Source organism: Euprymna scolopes, chromosome 7 (assembly GCF_053919585.1).
Source record: "Euprymna scolopes isolate OS-2025 chromosome 7, ASM5391958v1, whole genome shotgun sequence".
NCBI classification, from domain to species: domain Eukaryota; kingdom Metazoa; phylum Mollusca; class Cephalopoda; order Sepiida; family Sepiolidae; genus Euprymna; species Euprymna scolopes.
Genome location: NC_136488.1, coordinates 107,188,200 through 107,209,097, shown reverse-complemented (window position 1 = coordinate 107,209,097; position 20,898 = coordinate 107,188,200). Strand labels below are relative to the sequence as shown.

At 33.7% G+C, this 20,898-nt stretch overlaps 1 protein-coding gene across 2 annotated transcripts in view; it reads right to left on the bottom strand.

Moving 5' to 3' along the window:
• The window catches only part of LOC145279883 (uncharacterized), a 95,873-nt gene that overhangs the window by 62,326 nt on the left and 12,649 nt on the right, over positions 1-20,898 (bottom strand). The window contains exons 3-4 of one of the 2 annotated variants that reach the window (XM_080131343.1): positions 2,926-3,156; positions 2,079-2,312 (exon numbers count right to left, since the gene is read on the bottom strand). In XM_080131343.1, coding sequence (XP_079987469.1) covers positions 2,079-2,312; positions 2,926-3,156 — 465 coding nt within the window. The remainder of the gene's footprint in view (positions 1-2,078; positions 2,313-2,925; positions 3,157-20,898) is intronic. The other variant, XM_080131344.1, reaches the window with a different exon arrangement.

The window sequence follows — 20,898 nt, the reverse complement described above, 5'->3', positions numbered from 1 at the left end:
TGTTCCCTTCCTCTTTTTTCCGCTCTTCTCGCACCCCTCCCCTGACATCATTCACTCTCTCATCCCATCATAACGAACATTTCTGTAAAAATCTGAGGAAGTTACAGACAGCCAAAAAAACGGTCGAGTAGCTGAAACAATAATGTAACTTAACAGAAAGATATGGTAATAAAAAATAAAACGCATATTTGCTCTACAACAGTATTGAGCACTTTCTTCAGTTTTTATTAATTACCATTTCTACTATATATATATGTTGTGTAGCAGGGGGCTCATATTGGAGACATATTAACATATTAACTCAGAACAGATGACGATGATAATGAGGGAGACATTTATATCTGACTGGGATGATTCTTGGGGACTTCATATTATATACGGAATGGAAGATATATGATGCAACAGTTCTTAACACATATAGAAGGGAGAAGATACTTTACTTATGATGGTGAGGAGGACACATAATACTTGGAAGGGTTTACACAAAGTTCGTTATAGATGATGATACCTTTTTCTTGTAGATGATTTACCTTTTTCTTATAGATGATTTACCTTTTTGTTGTAAGGAGTGACGAGACAAACAGTTACAAACATATTTGGTTCTTTATCTAATCGATCAATCAGTGACGTCAGGAATTCAAACTTTGATTGAAATGGTCTATTTTCCTCCATCGCTTCTAAGGGGCCCTCCTCTCCAACTGACTATCACCGTGAGGGATCTGCTCTGAATATCTGATCCTCATCAACTCTCCTAACTTCAAATCCTCAGATTCCTATATTGAGAAATCTCCTTTGTTCATGACGTCAGAAGCGTGTTTACAAACGTGACTATATCACATGGATTTACAAATGATTGTCCAAACACACTTTTGGCAAACAAAGAATCCTCAATTCTCATTCTAACCTATTTTTAAACAATATATTTTAACTCGCATTGTGCATTCATTTAATTGACATATTTAATATCAAGATTTCTGAAAGAATGGACAATCGGCTCTTTCCAACATAAACAATATTTAACTATTTCTAATAAAATTAACAATGGACTGAATTTCTAATATTCCATTATTTATTATCTTTAACACTTGCCTACAGTGTTCGATTCTAGCCTTATCCTAATATCATTTTCACTTATCTAGTATGTCTTCTTACTTACATGAGAAGGGGACAGCCCGTTCATGTAACATATATATATATATATATATATATATATATATATATATATATATATATATATATATATATTCTCTTTTATATTTTCAAATTTCATTTAAAAGGATCAATTTTAAAATAAAATTTAAAATTTATTGCTTGAATCAAAGAATACAATGTTTAAATTAATGTCCTTAACCCATGAGTTTTTAATGTAAGCACATCTCCTCAGAGAAAAGTTTCTAGCCAAATACTAATATTGGTTTGCAATAATTTTCCTAAGTAGCACATAGAGAGAAAAATATTTTACTTTTAATATTTTTCTCTGTATGTGCTATATATATATATATATATATATATATATATATATATATATATATATATATATATATATATATATATATATCAGTAGGTAGTAGTTTGCTTGAAGCATTACACTTGTAGCCAAATTGAATATTGAAATGCTCATATGTTTGGTTTTATGAGACAAAACTACATAAAAATTTGCAGGCATTTTGAAGATTATAATACTATTCTATGGTTAAAAGTTTATGACAATTGGTAAAAAATATGCTTAAATTTGCCTACATTTGTGTATATAGTGTCATGGCAGGCCAGCTTTTGTTTTGCTGCTTTGGGATGAATTTTGCTCAGTTTTTTTTTTTTTTTTGCTTGGTTGTCTCTCTCCTGTGGCCTTTCCACGCCAATTTTCTGTGTTTCATTAGTTTTTTAGTACCTCCTTTTAAACATTACGTGTTAGCTTGAGTCATGCTACACAAAGAGTGCCATACACAAGCTAAAGCGTATTTTACTATGTAATTATTCATGAAATCAGAAACTGCTTTCAACAGATGAAGAAAATCTTCTCTGCTATGACCAACATTTGGATATTGCATAATAGATAAATAAATAAAATAATTTTTTACCTTGATGAAGAAAATAGGTGTCCCAGCCCCATTTGCTTGCTTCTAATTTCTGATCCAAGTAGGTGACGTCATTCAATTTACAAAGTTTTGTGCGAGTTTTGTAAGCAATTGATTTACATTTAAGATTTTTCCGACATTTCGCCTCGCAATCGTCGACAGAAACCTTTTTGAATTGTTCCAACTCATCAATTCCCAGAACAGCAACACCCTTCAGACCAATCAGTTTCTGATCAGCTGTTGAAGATAACGTTTAGAAAATTTAATTCAAAATAAAAGAAAAACGATTACGATATAGGTTGAATCAAAAGAAACTGAACCCTTTCAAGCTTTTATGCAATCCATATTCCATGCAAATATATTTCAGTTTATGCCTGGCTTGATCAACAGGTTTTGTTTAATCATTGTTCAATTATATGCAGTGTGACACGTTAGTGATTGTCTCATCAGTAGGTCCTGAATGAGCATCAAACTCACCGAACAATAACCCGTATGTCAAAATAATTTCCAGACTTTATAAATCAGTGCAAAGAAAGGCAAAGTTGGTCAGAATTATTGACCATATTGCATGTGTGTCGTTGCATGCCAATAAAACAAAGACTATCCGACATTGGCTGATTAAGCACAGACTGAAATTTATTCACACCAAATATGGCTGTATGGCAAAACGGATTGAGAGAGGCCGTCATAAGGAATTCAAGAGAGAAATTAAGGTATTGTTTATGAGGAAATTCTAATTTTCGTATGGATTCTGCATTTTAAAAAAAAGTTATATTATCTGTTACTCACATGAAAGAATTAATTTTGAAATACTTTTCATTGATATAATAAAAGAAACTTTCTTACTTACGAATTATGGCTTGGTAGTAATCGTGATTTCCGTGAAACTCAACAGTGAATTTGTTTGCAGTTCTTTTTGAGATGGAACAGGTCTGATTCTTTTCGTTATGTTCGAACGATGCGCAAGTAATGTCATCAAGACAGAGTTTTGCGCACATTTTAAGGTCGACCTGATGTTTGGTGTTGCTCTCCAGATCATTTATCGTTGCGTGTTTAACTTGTACGAAATATGAGAGACTGCCTGGACAAATAAATAGATAGGAACATACTGATGCATACATTGTATATATTTATGCATATAATGTATATATTTATGCATATAATGTATATATTTATGTATATAATGTATATATTTATGTATATAATGTATATATTTATGTATATAATGTATATATTTATGTATATAATGTATATATTTATGTATATAATGTATATATTTATGTATATAATGTATATATTTATGTATATAATGTATATATTTATGTATATAATGTATATATTTATGTATATAATGTATATATTTATGTATATAATGTATATATTTATGTATATAATGTATATATTTATGTATATAATAATAGATAGATACAAGCATAGAGAGATACGAGTATAAGGAATGGACAGATATAAACAGATTGATATAGGTGTATATATATATATATATATATATATATATATATAGATAGATAGATAGATAGATAGATAAATATAGATAGAAAGAGAGTTATAAAATATATATGACGATTAAGCTACACAGAATATTCCGCATTTCATCCACGCTAGGATTCATCAGGTTTATGCGAGAATTTTGTGGTTGTCTCACGTTTTTATATAAGCACATTCTATTGTTTTTAGTTAGCCAATCAGCTTTCTAGTTTTCACCGTATCCTTCCTAATCAGTCAATGAGCAGGCACTTACAGGACAAAGGCCCAGTTGACCTCCGGTTGACCCGTTCCTTTATGTGTGCTATTTAGCGTAGATATCTAGTGTCCTGACGTATTTCAAATCTAGGTTAGATTTTTTATAAATTTCTTTTTTATTTAATATGCTAGTTATATATATATATATATCTTTTTCATTTAATATGCTAGTTTATATATATATATGTGTGTGTGTGTGTGTGTGTGTGTGTGTGTGTGTGTGTGTGTGTGTGTGTGTGTGTGTGTGTGTATGATAGTTTATGTATATGCATGTTTATTTTTTTTTTATTTGTTTATTTTCTATCGTTTTAAATTGTTTAAAATTATTTTGTATCTCTATCCTAAAGTAAATTTTATCCTGTGAACATAGTTATTGCTATTTCTCTCCTACAGTTTAATAGATAGATGTTGGGGTTCTTTAAATATAGGATAGCAAATTTTTCATGAAGGCATAATCTACATGGATCGTCTAGGTCTCTACATGTGTTTGCTTGTTTTACTATTTTCCATTCGACTACCGGCGAATGTCCGCTTTCCTTGAGTTCCCAGTATTTGTTTGCTAGATTGTTTTCATACGGTGTTTTTATTATTGAATGTACTTTTGTGGTCATAATATCAGGTTTTGAAATCTAAGAAAGTCATACCTATATAATATTTGTTGTCTAGAATAATATGATTTTTTTTTTTCATTCATGCTGAACGCCCATGGAATGCCCAGTAGCAATATATTACATATGAAAGATTCTGCTCTGCTAGTTATTATTATTAATATTTCTACTAGTTACATTTTGTGTTAGTTTTATTTTTGTCATGGTGTCCACTTTTTTATTGTTTATTTTGTTGTTGTTTTCATTGCTTTATTTAATATTTTGCTATTATGTGCTTTAATTGTTATATACTGAGTGTTATTATTAGAAGGTACTAAAATTGTGGATATGTTTTGTTCGTGTGTTCATATAGTCTTCGGATGTTCATTTAAAGAGAGAGAGACCCGCATGTAATTCAATGAGAGGAGATTTGATATATAGATAGATAGACCGAGAGTTTGTGCATTTGGCATTTATACGTTTGACAGTTCTGTGAATGGGAGTGTTTCTATAACCAATGACACATATATTTCTTACCTATTTTTGAGATGATGATTTTCACAAATTTCTTATAATATAAATGGACAATACCTTTTCTGCTGAATGACAACACGAAGACGCAGATACAAAAAGATGATGACGTCCTTTATTTCAATGACCTGTCCATGATTACGCTTGAGGAATTCAAAGTTTCTTTACATGGCTTTTTCTTCTCTAACCTTTCACTTCCAAGGTTTGACGTCAGCAGCCGTCTCTGACCTCTCTCTCTCTCTCTCTCTCGGCTCTTTCTCCCTGACTCTTCTCCTCTCCTCTTCTCTCCGACTTCATCTAAAAACTCTACCTATATTGAGAACTCGTCACATCCTCGCATGATTAAGCATGTTCTCATAAAGCACGTTGGATGACATGCGTCATGTTGCCAAACTTGACATGACCCTGAGTTCAGTAACCTATTTCTCAATTAACCTCTTTACAAAATATGTTTACAATTTCAATTGATGATTAAATTCCTTATTTTAATTTTCATTTTTATAACAGAACAAATTTCATCATTACAGTCCTTTCCCAATAAACAGATATGTAAGCTAATTTCAATTCCACATTCCTTATTTCAATAACATTCTGTATTTATTTTAACTTATGATTGGAATTTTCAATTTCAAATCTAGCTTCGCAAGTTCGAATCCTTGACTATCCTATTTCATATTTACATTTAACTAATTCCCTATTTTTTTACTTACATGAAAAGAGGCCAGCCCTTTATCATGTAACATAATTATGATCTCTAAATTTTCGCAGCAGCTGTAGGATAACTTTAAATTATTCTTACTGAAAATTTTGTGTAAGGGATTGGTTGTGGGAAAATGCTTTTCGATAAGATCTAGAAATTTCTTGCCAAGTTTTGTTTTTAAGATTTGATTGTATGGTGCCGTATACCAGATTATATTTCTTTTTCTTCTATTTTTAATTTTATTATAGTTATTAGGGTTTTGTTGCTTATATTTGATATCAATATTTTTGTATCTACTATTTTTTAGGGCTGTTTCATAGATATTGGTTTACCTGTTAAATACATTTTCATCGCTTGAGTTATTGCTGAGTCTACTTACGATCAAGTTAGAAATCTGTTTTATAATTGATGGTGGGTGGTTGGACTTAGGGTTTACGTATAATGGATTAGCGTTATCTTTTAAAAAAAAGTCGACACCATGACAAAAATAAAACTAACACAAAAGACACATATGTAACTAGTAGAAATAATAATAATAATAATTCAGTCCCAGAAATAGCTGAAACAGTTTACGATTTAAACATTACTTTATTTCATGTATATTTTTAATAGTGGGGTGGTGGACATGAAGTCAGTCCCAGGTTTGAATGAGATAAGTGCAAATATCTACTAGCAGAAAGCGTCGCCCAGGGATAGGTGGAAAACATATAGTAGCAGAATATCTAGTGTCGCCCGGGATCAAATGAGATAGGTGAAAAATATATACTAGCAGAATATGTGGCATCACCCGGGATAGGATAAGATAGGTGGAACATATATACTATGAGAATACCCGGAATTGATTGATGTGTTTGTAATGAAATAATCAGCCAGGCAATATATAAAAATTATTATTTAAGTAAGGGGGAGCGACATAGTGGGTTAAAGTTATGAAAATTTTTGTCGAAATTAGTAACATATCCAAGAATTATGAAAACTGATAAAATGTGAGTTACTTGATTGGTGTGTTTGTAATGAAAGAATAATCCCAGACAATATATCAAAGTTCTTACATTAGTAGGAGGGGGGCGCATAATATGCTTTTTAATTATAAAAAATTGTTGTCAAAATAAGTAACATATCCAAAAATTATGAAAAATGATGAAATGTGAGTTAATTGATTGGTGTGTTTGTAATGAAATAATTAGCCCAAGTAATATATCAAAGTTATTATTTTAGTAAGGGGGAAGCTGTAAGGTGTGTTAAACTTATGAAAAATGATTATCAAAATTAGTAACATATCCAAGAATTATGAAAAATTATGAAATGTGAGTTAATTGATTGGTGTGTTTGTAATGAAATAATCAGCCCAGGAAATATATCAAAGTTATTATTTTAGTAAGAGAGGGCGATAAGATGTGTTTTAATTACAAAAAAATATGGTCGAAATGAGTATCATACACAAGAATTATGAAAAATGATAAACTGTGAGTTTATTGATTGATGTGTTTATAATAAAATAATCAGTCCAGACAATATACTAAAGTCATTATGTTAGTAAGACAGGGCGATAAGGACGGTTTAAATTATGAAAATGATTGTCGAAATTAGTAACATATACAAGAATTATGAAAAATGTTAATATTTGATTAAATACATTAGTGTGTTTGCAATTAAATAATCAGACTAGCCAATATATCAAAGTTATTATTTTAGCAAGGTGGGCGATGATGTCGGTTAAAATTATAAAAAATGATTGTCGAAATAAGTAATATATCCAAGAATTATGACAAATGATGAAATGCGAGTTAATTGATAGGTGTGTTGTAATGAAAAATTAGCCCAGACAATATATTAAAGCTATTATTTTAGTAAGGTGTGTGATATGGTAAGTTTAAATGATGAAAAATTATGGTCGAAATTAGTACCATATCCAAGAATTATGAAAAATGATGAAATGTGAGTTAATTGATAGTTGTGCTTTTTTATGAAATAATCAGCCCATACATTATGTCACATGTTTTGTTTTAGTAAGGGGAGAGGCGATAATGTGGGTTAAAATTATGTTAAATTATTATCGAACAAAGTAACATATTGAATAGTTATGAGAAATGATGAAATGTGAGGTAATTGACCGGTGTGTTTGTAATGAAATAATCAGCCCAGGAAATATATCAAAGTTATTATTTTAGTAAGAGGACGATACAGTTTTAATAAAAGGGCTAGAATAATATGATTGTGCCTTTCTTCATGCTGAACAGAACGCCCACAGAATGCTCAGCAACAATATATTACATATGAAAAATGCTGATGTAGAATTTTCACAGTTATTATAATAATAATAATAATAATAATAATAATAATAATAATAATAATACAACTCTGAATTTGTTTGATGTCACTATTTCAAATTTAACGCCATAATGTCTTTACTAACAAACTTTTCATGTTGAAATAAAATCGAAAAATATTTGTATCAATTTATTTTTATGGTCTTAACTACAAAGAAAGAATGAGGAGACACTTAGTTTAGTAGTACCTTGGTGGCATCCTTAATTAGTTTAGTAGTGCTCTGCAGGCATGTTTTTTTTAAATTATTTTTTCACTGATCACTTAAATAATTTCTGTTCTAGAAGAGGGCATTATTAGTAAATTAATTTTAGTGCTCTAAAGGTTGGCTTACTTACAGAAGTGCTCAATATTCTAGATAGAGCCATAATCCAAAGTATTTAATATCTTAAATACAGCAGGTAGTGTCTCAAAGGTGAGGGTTTTTTTCACACCTCACAAAACAAAGGATTTCTCTTCTTGTTGGGGAATCTTCACATATATGTTAGCTAGTGATCTTGTGAAGTAGGACCTTATGCCACATTTTATCAAAAGCCTTTGATATGTCAAGAGCTGTTGCTCTAGAAACAAAGTTCCTGTTGAGAGATTCACAAATCCTGTGTGACATAACAGTTAGTACATCAGCTGTAAATCCCACAGAACAGAAACCATATTACATGTCACTGAACAGGTTATTTTTGCTGAGGTGGTTGACCACTTCTGTTTATCACAGATTCCAGCAACTTATTCATGATGCACAGGAGACTGATTAGTTTATACTAAGAGGGAGATGACTAATCTCTGGAATTTTTAAATACGGGACAAACTGATGAAGTTTTCCAAGGTATTGGGAATTTCATACAGATTTGTGTTTGTACTAATTTACATATTTTTTAAACAAACTTTTATTAATTCACTGTTCGCATTTTTTTTCTTAATTGATAATTTATTTCATTTCATTATTACGCACAATTCTATGAGTGCATAATTTCTACATTGTGCATAATTGCACAGAATTTGGAGTAAATTTCTATTTCAAAATGTTCTTTACCAAACAGCTTTGTTAATTTTTGGTCTATAATACTTGGAACTTGGTATATGGCATATTCGGAGCTGTGGTAGATATACATATAATTTAAATATATATATTAATGTAAATGAAATACTGAAATATTTTATAATACTGTAAAATATACTATAAAATATTGTATAATACTGTGTTGGAGACGTCCCTCCATGGGATTAATGGACTATATCATGACGTCACTTCCTCTGGTGCCGTCACTTCCGGTAACGAGTACCAGTGCCCGGCAGTCAGAGTTTGGGATGCGGCTAAGCAGGTTGTGTGCAAACGCCTAACAGTTGAGGAGTGGTATTGCTCAACCCGCCTTGCTTGTAATATATGTGCATACATGTCTGTTTCTAAGAGTCCTGTGTTCCTTTCGTTTGTATTACCATTTAACACCATACCAAACTGGTGACGAATGGATTCGACCTTCACACGGGTTAACTCCACAAAAAAGGAAAAAAATAAAATTAATTTGACTTCAAAAGAACTTTGGATTTACAAGCTAAGAATTCAGCTGGCAATTACTTTCTAAAAACAAAATTCTAAAACAAAAAAAGATATGATGGCAAGGCAAAGTTCTCGACTTAATTGTAAGTAATCTTTTTGTCTATATATATAAATTGAAAAGAACTGTACATTTTTGTTAATGCCATAAAAAGTAATTTGGCTGCTTATTGGCAAAAAAGAGAAAAAATGTTGACCCAAATTCACTGCGAAACAATTCTAATTGTAACTTGTCTACTGTTCATTCTTATGCAAAGTCGGACATTTTTCAAATGAAGTGAAAAGTTTTTTTGCCTTTTCTTTTTGCTGCTAACTTTATGCAAATTTTTAATGGGAGAGAAATGTTTTCCCCCCCTTTCTTTTTACTTGAACTAAAGTAGTATTGAAAGGAAAGACTTTTTCATTGAGTGGAATTTTCTGAAATATTCTATTTTTAACTGTCTGTTCTAAAGTGAAAAATTTCTTTTAGTTCTTCCTCGTGGGAATAAGTCCCACACACACACACACACACACACACAAAAAAAAAAACAAAAAAACTAGCCATTTTGGTTAATTTCCGACTTTTGGATGGGACGTTTGATGCTTTCTATCAGAGATATGAGGACCTATTCACCATGGACTGTCAAAAGTGGAGCAATGCTAAAAAAGTTTGCCTACTTTTGAGGAAACTAGGGACCGCAGAACATAGCAAGTGTGTGGATTATATTCTCCCCAGGAAGACGAGTGAATTGGAATTTTCTGAAGCAGTCAAACTTTTATCCAAACTGTTCAGCCCGAATACTACACTCTTTCATAAAAGATGGAAGTGCTTTAGCCTGCAAAAAGGTAATGATGGCAATTACCTGACCTTCGCATCCATGGTAAATAAACACTGCAATGATTTCAGTTTGTCTGACTTATCGGCAGATGACTTCAAGTGTTTAATTTTTGCGCAGGGCCTAATCTCATCCAAAAATGCTGAGATTAGACGATGTGTTCTCTCTAGACTTGAGAGCGAACAGGGCCTCACCCTCCAGAACTTGGCCGAGGATTGCCAATGAGTAGTCTGCATGAGGAACAACTCGAGACACGTTGAGAAGTCAGGTGGAACATTCATTAGAAGGACGACCTTCAGACTGGAAAAATACTCACTCCAAAAAAGCAAAGTTGGAAGTAAGAAAAGTCAGGCTAAACCTTATAAGTAACACCCAGTCACAAGACCCGGATCCCCTATGAGCCCATACTATCGCTGCGGCAGGAAACATTGGTCGAGTTAATGTTTTTACAAAGATAAGATAAGTACTGCAACGAATGTAGCAGAAAGGGCCACAAAGCGATTCAGTGCAGGAGGAACAAGGTTAAGAACAGCGTCCGACAGACTAGATTCGACTTGGATTCGGATAAGAACAGCGCAAATATGTCAAAGTTAACATCGCAAATAAAACTGTGCATCTACAATTGGATTCCGGATCAGACCTGTCCATCATTAACCTTAAGACATGGAAAAGGCTAAGGAAACCAACCATGTGGAAGACGAATAAATCAGCTCGAGCTGTGACAGGCAATAAAGTGGAATTGAGGGAGAGCTCACACTTCCGGTGACCTTAAATGGTGTTACTAAAAAAGTGAAAACGTATGTACATAGGACATCCAAAAACCTGTTCAGTACTGATTGGATGGAGCGATTCGAATTGTGGGACCAACCTATGAATAAATTCTGTCATAGGGTAGAAGACTCGTCTACGGAGGTGCAACAACTGAAGGACGAGTTAAAAGTGGAATTTACAGAAGTATTCTCACCAGGACTAGGAAAATGTACAAAGGTATAGCAAAATTCAAATTAAAAGAAAATACTCTGCCCATTTTCAGGAAGAAATAAAACGTCCCATTTGCAGCAACGGAGAAAATCAACAAGGAATTGGATCAGCTAGAAGTGGCCGGTATACTATCGAAAGTAAGCAGCAGTGATTTGGCAGCCCTACCATATATGTGACCAAGAAAACAAACCAGATTCGTGTACGTGCAAATTTTTCCACGGGTCTGAACGCAGCCCTCAAAGATTACCACTATCCACTCCCCACACCAGAAGAGGAGATATTCAACGAATTAAACGGTAAAGTATTTTCTAAGGTGGATTTGAACGATGCATATTTGCAGATCCCCATCAAAACTCCTCTGTATAAATACACGCAGGGGACTCTACAAGTTTGAAAGGTTAGCTTTCAGAGTCAAGGTCGCACCTGCGATTTTTCAGCAGGTCATGCTGGGTGACCTCGATTTTGCTTGCGTCTACTTGGATGATATTCGAAACACCCTCCCCTTGACTAGAGAAACAAAACTAGAATCAAACGATTAAGCCTCTATGTGCTTTAGATTTAACATGCAACATAACATTAATTACTTTTATTTTCTCTACCGCTCTACCTCGACCCAGGACTGTACCCTAATAAACAAAGTCTCTGACAGAATAGATACAGCACTTTCCCTTGACACTTCAATGTCCACCACAGCAACTGGCTTGGATTTTCTACTTACACAGACGCAGCTGGTACCACAATACATAACTTCTCTATATCTCATTCCCTATCACAGATGGTTACATTTCCAACCAGTTTCCCAGACCCGCAAGAACAACACGCATCACTTCTAGATCTGTTTCTGACCACAGTTCCCGATGATTGTGTAACAAATACCCACAACCCACTCGGGAATGCCGATCATGCAGTGATAATGGTTGAAATCGCCCTAAACCCTAGAGACAAAACTGAAGAGCCATTGCTCAAAACAACGAGATATTATGAAAAGGCTGACTAGGAAGCCATAAGGGATCTCATCAGAGACACCCCATGGCGAAATATCTTTTCACTTCCTGCTGAACAGTGCACAAATGAGACCGGTGAATGGTTCAAAATGGCAATTTAAGCACATGTTCCTATACGCAAATTTTATAGCAAGCCTCACTTTCCTCAACTGCTTACTTCTACTTGTGCAGCTGCCATAGTGCAAAGGCAGCATGTGTACTGCAAATTTAACTAACATAAGTCCAGTTCAAACAGAATTATATAGAAGCCAGAAGTAACTGGAAGAAAGAAATAGCGACAGCTAAGAGGGAATTTACTAAAACCACCAAAAAATGGATCGAAGCACAGAAATTAAGAACCCGTGACTTCTGGAAAATCTACAACAGTGTAGTAAATAATGGGCAATCAACAATTTCCCCACTATCCAACAATCGTGAGGTTGTTTGCTCAGCAACCGAGAAGGCTAACATGCTTGCCAGTCGGTTTGCCTCCAAATCCACACTGGACCCTGCTAACCCACCCCCTCCCTGACTTTCCTTTGCGGACAGACACCACGCTAGACGATCTGAAAATCACCTCTTCTAAGGTGCATGCTATCATAAAAAACCTTGACACTGCAAAAGCATGTGGACCTGATCTCATCCCAGCTGTGCTATTAAAAAAATGCTCTGCTGAAGTAGCTCCAGTTCTCTCCAAACTTTTCAACAAATGCCTTAATGAATCATGCTTTCCTGCCTGCTGGAAAACTGCTTCTGTAGTACCAGTTTTCAAGAATTCTGGCGAAAGAAATAACCCATTAAATTATCACCCTGTTAGCTTCCTCCCACTTTTTGCCAAAATATTTGAGACCATAATTAACCAAGCTCTAGTCCATCACCTTACAGATACTAAACTTCTGACTGACCAACAATATGGATTTAGGCAAGCCACAGCAGTCATCCTTACTGTAATCTCTGAATGTATATACCATTCACTGGGCAAAGCGGGGGAGGGCAGAGCAGTAGCTCTAGATATATCTAAGGCTTTTGACAGGGTGTGGCATGAGGGTCTTCTCAGGAAAATCAGATGATACAGTAAACTGGAAGAATACATGACATAAGTAAATCCTTCTTAGATAAGAGAAAAATCTAGGTTGTCCTCGACGGTCGTACATCTAACCAATATGATATAAATGTGGGAGTGCCTCAGGGGTCTATCCTTGGACCTCTATTATTCCTAATATTCATAAATAACCTCCCCGACAAAATTGCCTCTGAGATGGGTATATATGTTGATGACACCATGCTCTATAGCAGACAGGACAGGAAAACAAATGAACACATATCTAAAGAAATGGCAGAAACACTAGAGGATGACCTCCGATCTGTAGCAGAATGGGGACAAAAACGGATGGTCACATTCAATGCTGCTAAGACTAAACTTGTATCCTTCAATAATTACAAGAAACCTTCTCTATCACCAATAGCAATGGCTAATGACTCTTTATCTGAAAGTACATCTTTTAAACTCCTCAGCCTAACTTTTCACAGGAAACATGAGTTGGAACAATTGAGAGTACTGCCAGGACCGCTGCGAAGAAGGTAGGTTCTCTCTACCGTGCTAGAAAGTTACTAATGCTTGAAAGTATCCTATACCCCTATAAGGTCATCATTTGCCCATGTATGGAGTATTGTTGCCATATTTGGGCTAGTGCATATGCCACTAGTCTGTCGCTCCTAGACAAGGTTCAAAAGAGAGTCGCCAATCTAATAGGTCCTGAACTGTCATCTAAGCTTCAGCCTCTGTCCCATCGACAAAATGTTGCATCACTCTGCCTGTTCTACAAGTACTTTAATGGTGAATACTCTGACGAACTGCAAGCACTTGTACCCCCCTCGATGTAAATACTCCTGACAAACTCGACAAGCAGCTAAATCCCACCCCTTCACAATAGAGATCCCTAGATGTAAGAGAGCCTTCTATTCCAGTAGTTTCTTCCCATGAACCGCTAGACTTTGGAATTCCCTTCCGGGTCCCTGCTTCCCTAACTGTACTGACATGAAGAAGTTCAAGTGTAACGTGAACTGACATCTTGTTACCCAACTCCCTACATAGTACCCCTGCAGATTATGTCCCTGATAGTATCCCCCTACATCAAAGTGACAACGTGCCTTATTTGGGGTGAAAATATAATTAAAAAAAAAATTGTCATGGCCAGTAAATCAACGGATGAGCACCGAAAACACATATATGAAGTTTTTGAAAGAATTCAAAGTTTTGGTTTGAAAGTAAAAGAAGCAAAGTGTGACTTCCTGATGAAGAAAATATGTTACTTAGGTCACATTATTGATGAAAATGGTAGACACCCCAATCCTGAGAGGGTGGAAGCCATAAAGAACATGCCAGCTCCCAATAACGTACAAGCACTACAAAGCTTTCTGGGCCTGGCTAATTTCTACCAAGTCTTCATCAAGAATATGCAAGATTTGCGCACCCCACTAAATGGACTACTGAAGAACGAGAAAGCCTGGGACTGGACGCCAGAATGCCAGAAGGCGTTTGAGAAGACCAAAGAGACGTTAACTTCAGATCTTTTTTTGACATACTATGATCCAAGGTTGAGAATAATAGTAGCGTGTGACGCAAGCTCATTTGGTGTGGGAGCGTGCATACTTCATATAATGCCTGACGGTACCAGAAAACTAATCGGACATGCAGCAAGAACGCTATTAATGGCTGAAAGGCAGTACTCTCAAATTGAAAAAGAAGCCTTGAGTATTATATTCGTTGTGACAAAGTTTCATAAGTATTTACACGGCAGAAAATTTACATTGCAGACGGATGATAAGCCGTTGCTCACGATTTTTGGTTCCAAAAAAGGCTTACTAATAGCTAATAGACTGTTGAGATGGGATACATTATTACTGAATTATGATTTCACCCTGGAGTACTTGTCTTCAAAATAAATTAGCCATGCAGATAGCCTATCTAGGCTGATACCATTGAAAAGGGATTCACAATTAGAGAAATCCCGGTGTCTCTACCAGAGATTAAAAGGGAAGCAGACAAGAATGACTTCATCTGTGACATAAAAAACAAGATCATCATAAAGGGCGATGTTCCAGAAGTATTTTTGCTTTGCAATGAGGTTTTACTATCTGGCAAAAGAGTGGTGATTCTCAAATGTCTCCAAAAACAAATTCTACGGGATTTTCACACAGGACATCCTGGGAAAATCATATGAAGAGTTTGATGAGGAGCTATGTCTACTGGCCTAAAATGGACAAGGACATCAATGAGAGGATAGACTTGTGCACAGGCTGTACCCTTGTGACTGAAGACTGACCAGCTATGGTCTAGGGTGCACAACGATTTTGTGGGTCCGCTCGAGGACAATTATTACTTAATCGTAGTCGATAGTTTCATCAAGTGGCCTGAGGTATTGAGGTGCAAAAGACCGACAACTGAAATGACTATAAATTTCTTACATGAACTGTTTGCACGTTTTGGTGTAGTCGATTGCATTGTAAGTGATAATGGAACCCAGTTTACGTCTGCTAAGTTCAAAAGTTTTTGCGATACATTCCAAATTAATCATATCACCACTCCCCAACACCATCGAATGGGCAAGTGGAACACTTTGTGGACACTCTTAAAAGAGCACTGAAGAAGGTTCAAGGGATCCCAACAGATGAAGCACTTCAACAATTTCTACACGTGTATAGGATTACACCTAATCCAAACACACCAAGAGCAGTCTCACCTGCAGAAACATTGTTTGCGCGGAAAGTGAGATTTATTTTTGACAAGCTCTTACCCAAGCAGTCAAGGCTACCAATGACCACTTGTGTACCCAGTAAACATTTCAGGTCAGGTGAAAGAGTGTTTTTCAAAAGTTATAAAAACAACACATCATTCTGGGAGGTGGGTACAATTACTAAGAGAGTCGGTAACATGGTATATATTGTCCAAGGACCAACATATACCCACAAACATCACCAGAACCAACTTAGAAGATATCGATCAGTTGAAACCAGTGACAGTCCGCCATTGGAAGATGAGCCAATAGACACTGTCTTCAAAACTTTTGATCTTGAACCTCCTCAACCAACACCTGAACTATGGCGGTCGTTCCGTAAGAGAAAGTTACCGATCCATTGATGGTAAACCCTAAAAGGAAGAGGTACTGACAGCTTTTACGAACAAAAAGCTTGGTAGGGAGGGGATTGGAGACGCCCCTCCATGGGATTAATCGACTATCTCATGATCTCACTTCCTCTGGTGATGTCACTTCCAGTAACGAGGTCCGGCGCTCGGCAGTCTGAGTTTGGTACACGGCTAAGCAGGTCGTGTGCAAACACCCAACAGTTGAGGAATGGTATTGCTCAACCTGCCTTGCCTGTAATATATGTGCATGCATGTTTGTTTCTAAGAGTCCTGTGTTCCTTTCGTTTTTATTACCATTTAACACTATAACAAACTGTAAACATAAACTAAAAAAAATATTATTATCAATATTTATAAGACAATCCCAGGCAGATAAATAAAGCTCAATACGCAAGATTGCGCAATAATATAAATGGAAATTCTAGGTTAAATAATGTAAAACTAGTCAGGGTGGCGGATGTCCAGTTTTGGCCAGTCATGAAATACACTTAAATATGATATTTTAATTTGCCCAGATTCCGTATATATTATTATAAAGTAGTGATTCCGTATATATTATTATAAAGTAGTGATTCCGTATATATTATCATAAAGTAGTGATTCCGTATATATTATTATAAAGTAGTGATTCCGTATATATTATTATAAAGTAGTGATTTCAAAAGTAAATAAAAAAGTATTTAGGTGCCATCACCTAGAATCGAAACTGAAAGTAAAACCTTAGCATTCAAAGCTGATAACGTTACCACTATAGCAATGCGGCACACATATGAACTGATTAAAAGAAACTAAGATAAATGTACAAAATATAAAACGATTTTTTTTCAATTTTGACCCCTGAAAAACTATTTTAACCGGCTATAGACCCATAAAAGAATGGTTTGTAAAGAATCCAATCATTTGAGATTCCTAATGTCGCTCTGCGACTTTTAGTTTTGATAAAGATAGAGTTTGAAAATATGGAGACAGACAGACAGACAGACAGAAATATACTCTTTTATATGTTAAACTAGTAGGGGGGGTGGCTGAGGCACCTGGTTTTACCCAGGCGTAAAATACGATTTTTTTAAAATTTTGACCCATTTTTGACCCCTGAAAAACGATTTTAACTGGTTAAAGACTTATAAAAGAACGATCCATAAAAAATCCAATCATTTGAGGATCCTAGCGCCGCTCTGTGACTTTTAGCTTGAAAATATGGAGACAGACAGACATATAGCCTTTTATATATAAGACAAGCTCAATTTTGACCGATTGTGACTTTTAGTTTGAAAATATGGAGACAGACAGACATATAGCCTTTTATTATTGTTAATATTTTTAGTGCAGAAGAAGGGAAGGTAAATGCTATGTGTCATAGTGAATAAATTAATTACGTAGGAAGGAATGTAAATTTAATTCCCCTGTGAGTATAAATATGTGGTGTAAGTGAGTGACAGTGCTAGTACTTGGAGAATATAGGGAAAAATGGGAACTACTTCCTCTGTAGGTTATGACAACGATGATGATGTCACTCCTAGGAATAAATGTAATGTTTTAATATTATGAATTAATGTGTCTATAATGTTGTTCTATAGTTAAATAAGGTAATGGCTATCTGTTGTAAATGCCATCTGTTGTAAACTTGCGGTATTTTGGTCTAGAGGGGTCTGCACCACTTTCATTATATATATATATATATATATATATATATATATATATATATATATATATATATATATATATATATATATATATATATATATATATATATATATATATATATATACGGCATGATTGCGTTGACACGCTGGTTCTTGGCAGATCACCAAAGTTAAGCAACATTTTGCCTGGCTAGTACCAGATGGGTGACCATTTGGAAATTCTAGGTGCTGTATGTGCTTTTCATTTATCTCGGCATTGTTTCCAGTCGTCCTGAACATCCACTTGCCACTCGTATTCAACAATGTCGACTCAGGAGAGGTGTGGTTGGAGATTGCACAACTCTTGCCACAAAAAATTTCATGCGCAGGCACCCTTACCATGGGTATCCATAGTCTGTCAAGACTGAAGGAATCCATTTGTATATATATATATATATATATATATATATATATATATATATATGCCAAATTTCGTTTTTTCCCCCAATTATGACACATTAGCATGAGCTATTTTTAACAGCTAAAGACTAGTAAAAGAACCGACTACAAAAACTGCAATCATTTGGCCCACCTCGAGCCGCTCTCTGACCTTGTGTCTCGGAGGAGGTGCATTTTGAAAAGATGAGATAGACATATAAATTAGAAGATCATATAACCAAATTATAGGAAATTCATTGTTATACAAAATAAAACCTCTTGAATTTTCACATCGAAAAAATATATTAAAAAATCTTTACGATATTTTTTTCCCAATTAAGAAAATGTTCATACACAATAAATTTCCTCAACATTGATATATATCAAATAACACCATGAAAAACTAAATTTTGTCGTTTTTCAGCAAAATATAAAAAATTTGTTTCTTTGTTTTTCTATAAATAATACAATGAGATTTATTATATATATATATATATATATATATATATATATATATATATATATATATATATATATATATATATATATATATATATATAGATATATATAGATATATATAGATATAGATATATAACCCTTAAACGCATGCCGGAAGATTTAAATTGATTCATTATTGTTGTAATGAAAAAAAAAAAGTTTCATTCAACACAAAATCAAAAACGCATATTAATGATAAATGATTTATTATTCTATTCATTGAAATTTACTAATTTTTAAATAAAAAAAAGTTTTAAAAAAGTTGATAAAAAAAATAGTTGCTTATGTGCGCATGTAAAAATGTTTGTAAAAGTGAGAAATTATTTAAATCATTTAAAAACTTGGTATTTTTTTTTTTTTTTAGATTAGGTCCACCTTATAATCACCCCAAAACGCCTCATCTTAAGAACAGATTCCGGAATAAACACCATTTTTGGAGGGGGGGTGAAAAATATTTGCAACTGATATTTGTTGTCAGCATACCCACCCGAAAATACTATTTAAAAAAAAAAAGGAGGGGTTCAATGCCCGTTGCAGAGAAGTAGATTTATTTATCAATAAAAGTCGTCATTTAAAAAAGAAAATTGTGGAGATGAACCTAAATGTAAATATTTACCCCAAAAAATATCCACTTATGTAAATTAAAAATGTCTGTAAAAGTGAGAAATTATCAATACATGGTTTAGTTATTTTTTTTTAATATTCATGAAAAGAGTTAAGTCAACGTATGTTTGTAAAAGTGAGAAATTATTAATAAATGTTTAGTAACTTTTTTTCTTTTAATATTCATAAAGAGTAAAACTATTTTCCCATAATTCATGAAGAGTTAAGCCAACGTAAATAAATAAATGTTTGTAAAAGTGACAAATTCAGGTTTAGTTACATTTTTTATTCATGAAAAGAGTTAAGCCAACGTAAATAAATAATGTTTGTAAAAGGCAACATAAGTAAATAAATGATAAATGTTACGTGTGCATGCGTTAGCCTTGATGGAGGTGCTAAGGGAGCGACCATTAAATAATTTTGCTGGTTGCCATGGAACTCAACGCCCAAGGACCACTTAATTTTAAATATTTATTTTCCAAAGAACTGTTTGAATAAATCAACAATGAATAAAATGGTGCTTCTACCATTTAATGCCGAAATTGGAGACGCCATTTTTTTTCACGCACTTGCTATCCAAATCTAGGGGAGACATCATTATATGGCCGAACGATTGCTTCCGGAAAGGGAAAGAATAATTTTACCAAAATTAACATTTATTACTTCCGGAAACATGAAATTAAACTAAAGTTATCATTTATTACTTCCAGAAACTTGGTAAACTGATATTACTGGAGAAAATGAATCTTGACAATTCAAAAGAATGTTTAAAATTATTTATTTGTTTGAAAAAAAAAAAAACAACAAAAAAAAACTTCCGGAAAGAACTATGAAAAAAAGTGAATAAAGAAAATGAAAAAGAACATATATCCATAATTGTTTAATTGGAAATATTTCGATTTAATTAATGAGAACGGGAAAGTTTTTCATTGAACATTATATATTATTAAAAACATAAATATTTAAAAAATATTTTATTAAAAACAGAAAATTGAAATGACATATTCATAATAGTTTAAACTGGGCGAGCGCCATTTGAAAACCAAAACATTTATTAGTTTTTTTTTTGTTTGTTTATTTTTTCGTTTGTGTGTGTGTGTATTTATTTTTTTTTTTTTTAGAACAAATAAATAATTTTATACATTTTTTTTTAATTAAAGCAACTTTGAAAGGTCAACTACAAATTAATTTAAATGATTGTTTTGCTTGTTTTTTTAACGGAGAAGTGTTTTCTTTACTGGGAATCGAAATATAATCGTAAAAACATTGATTGAAAA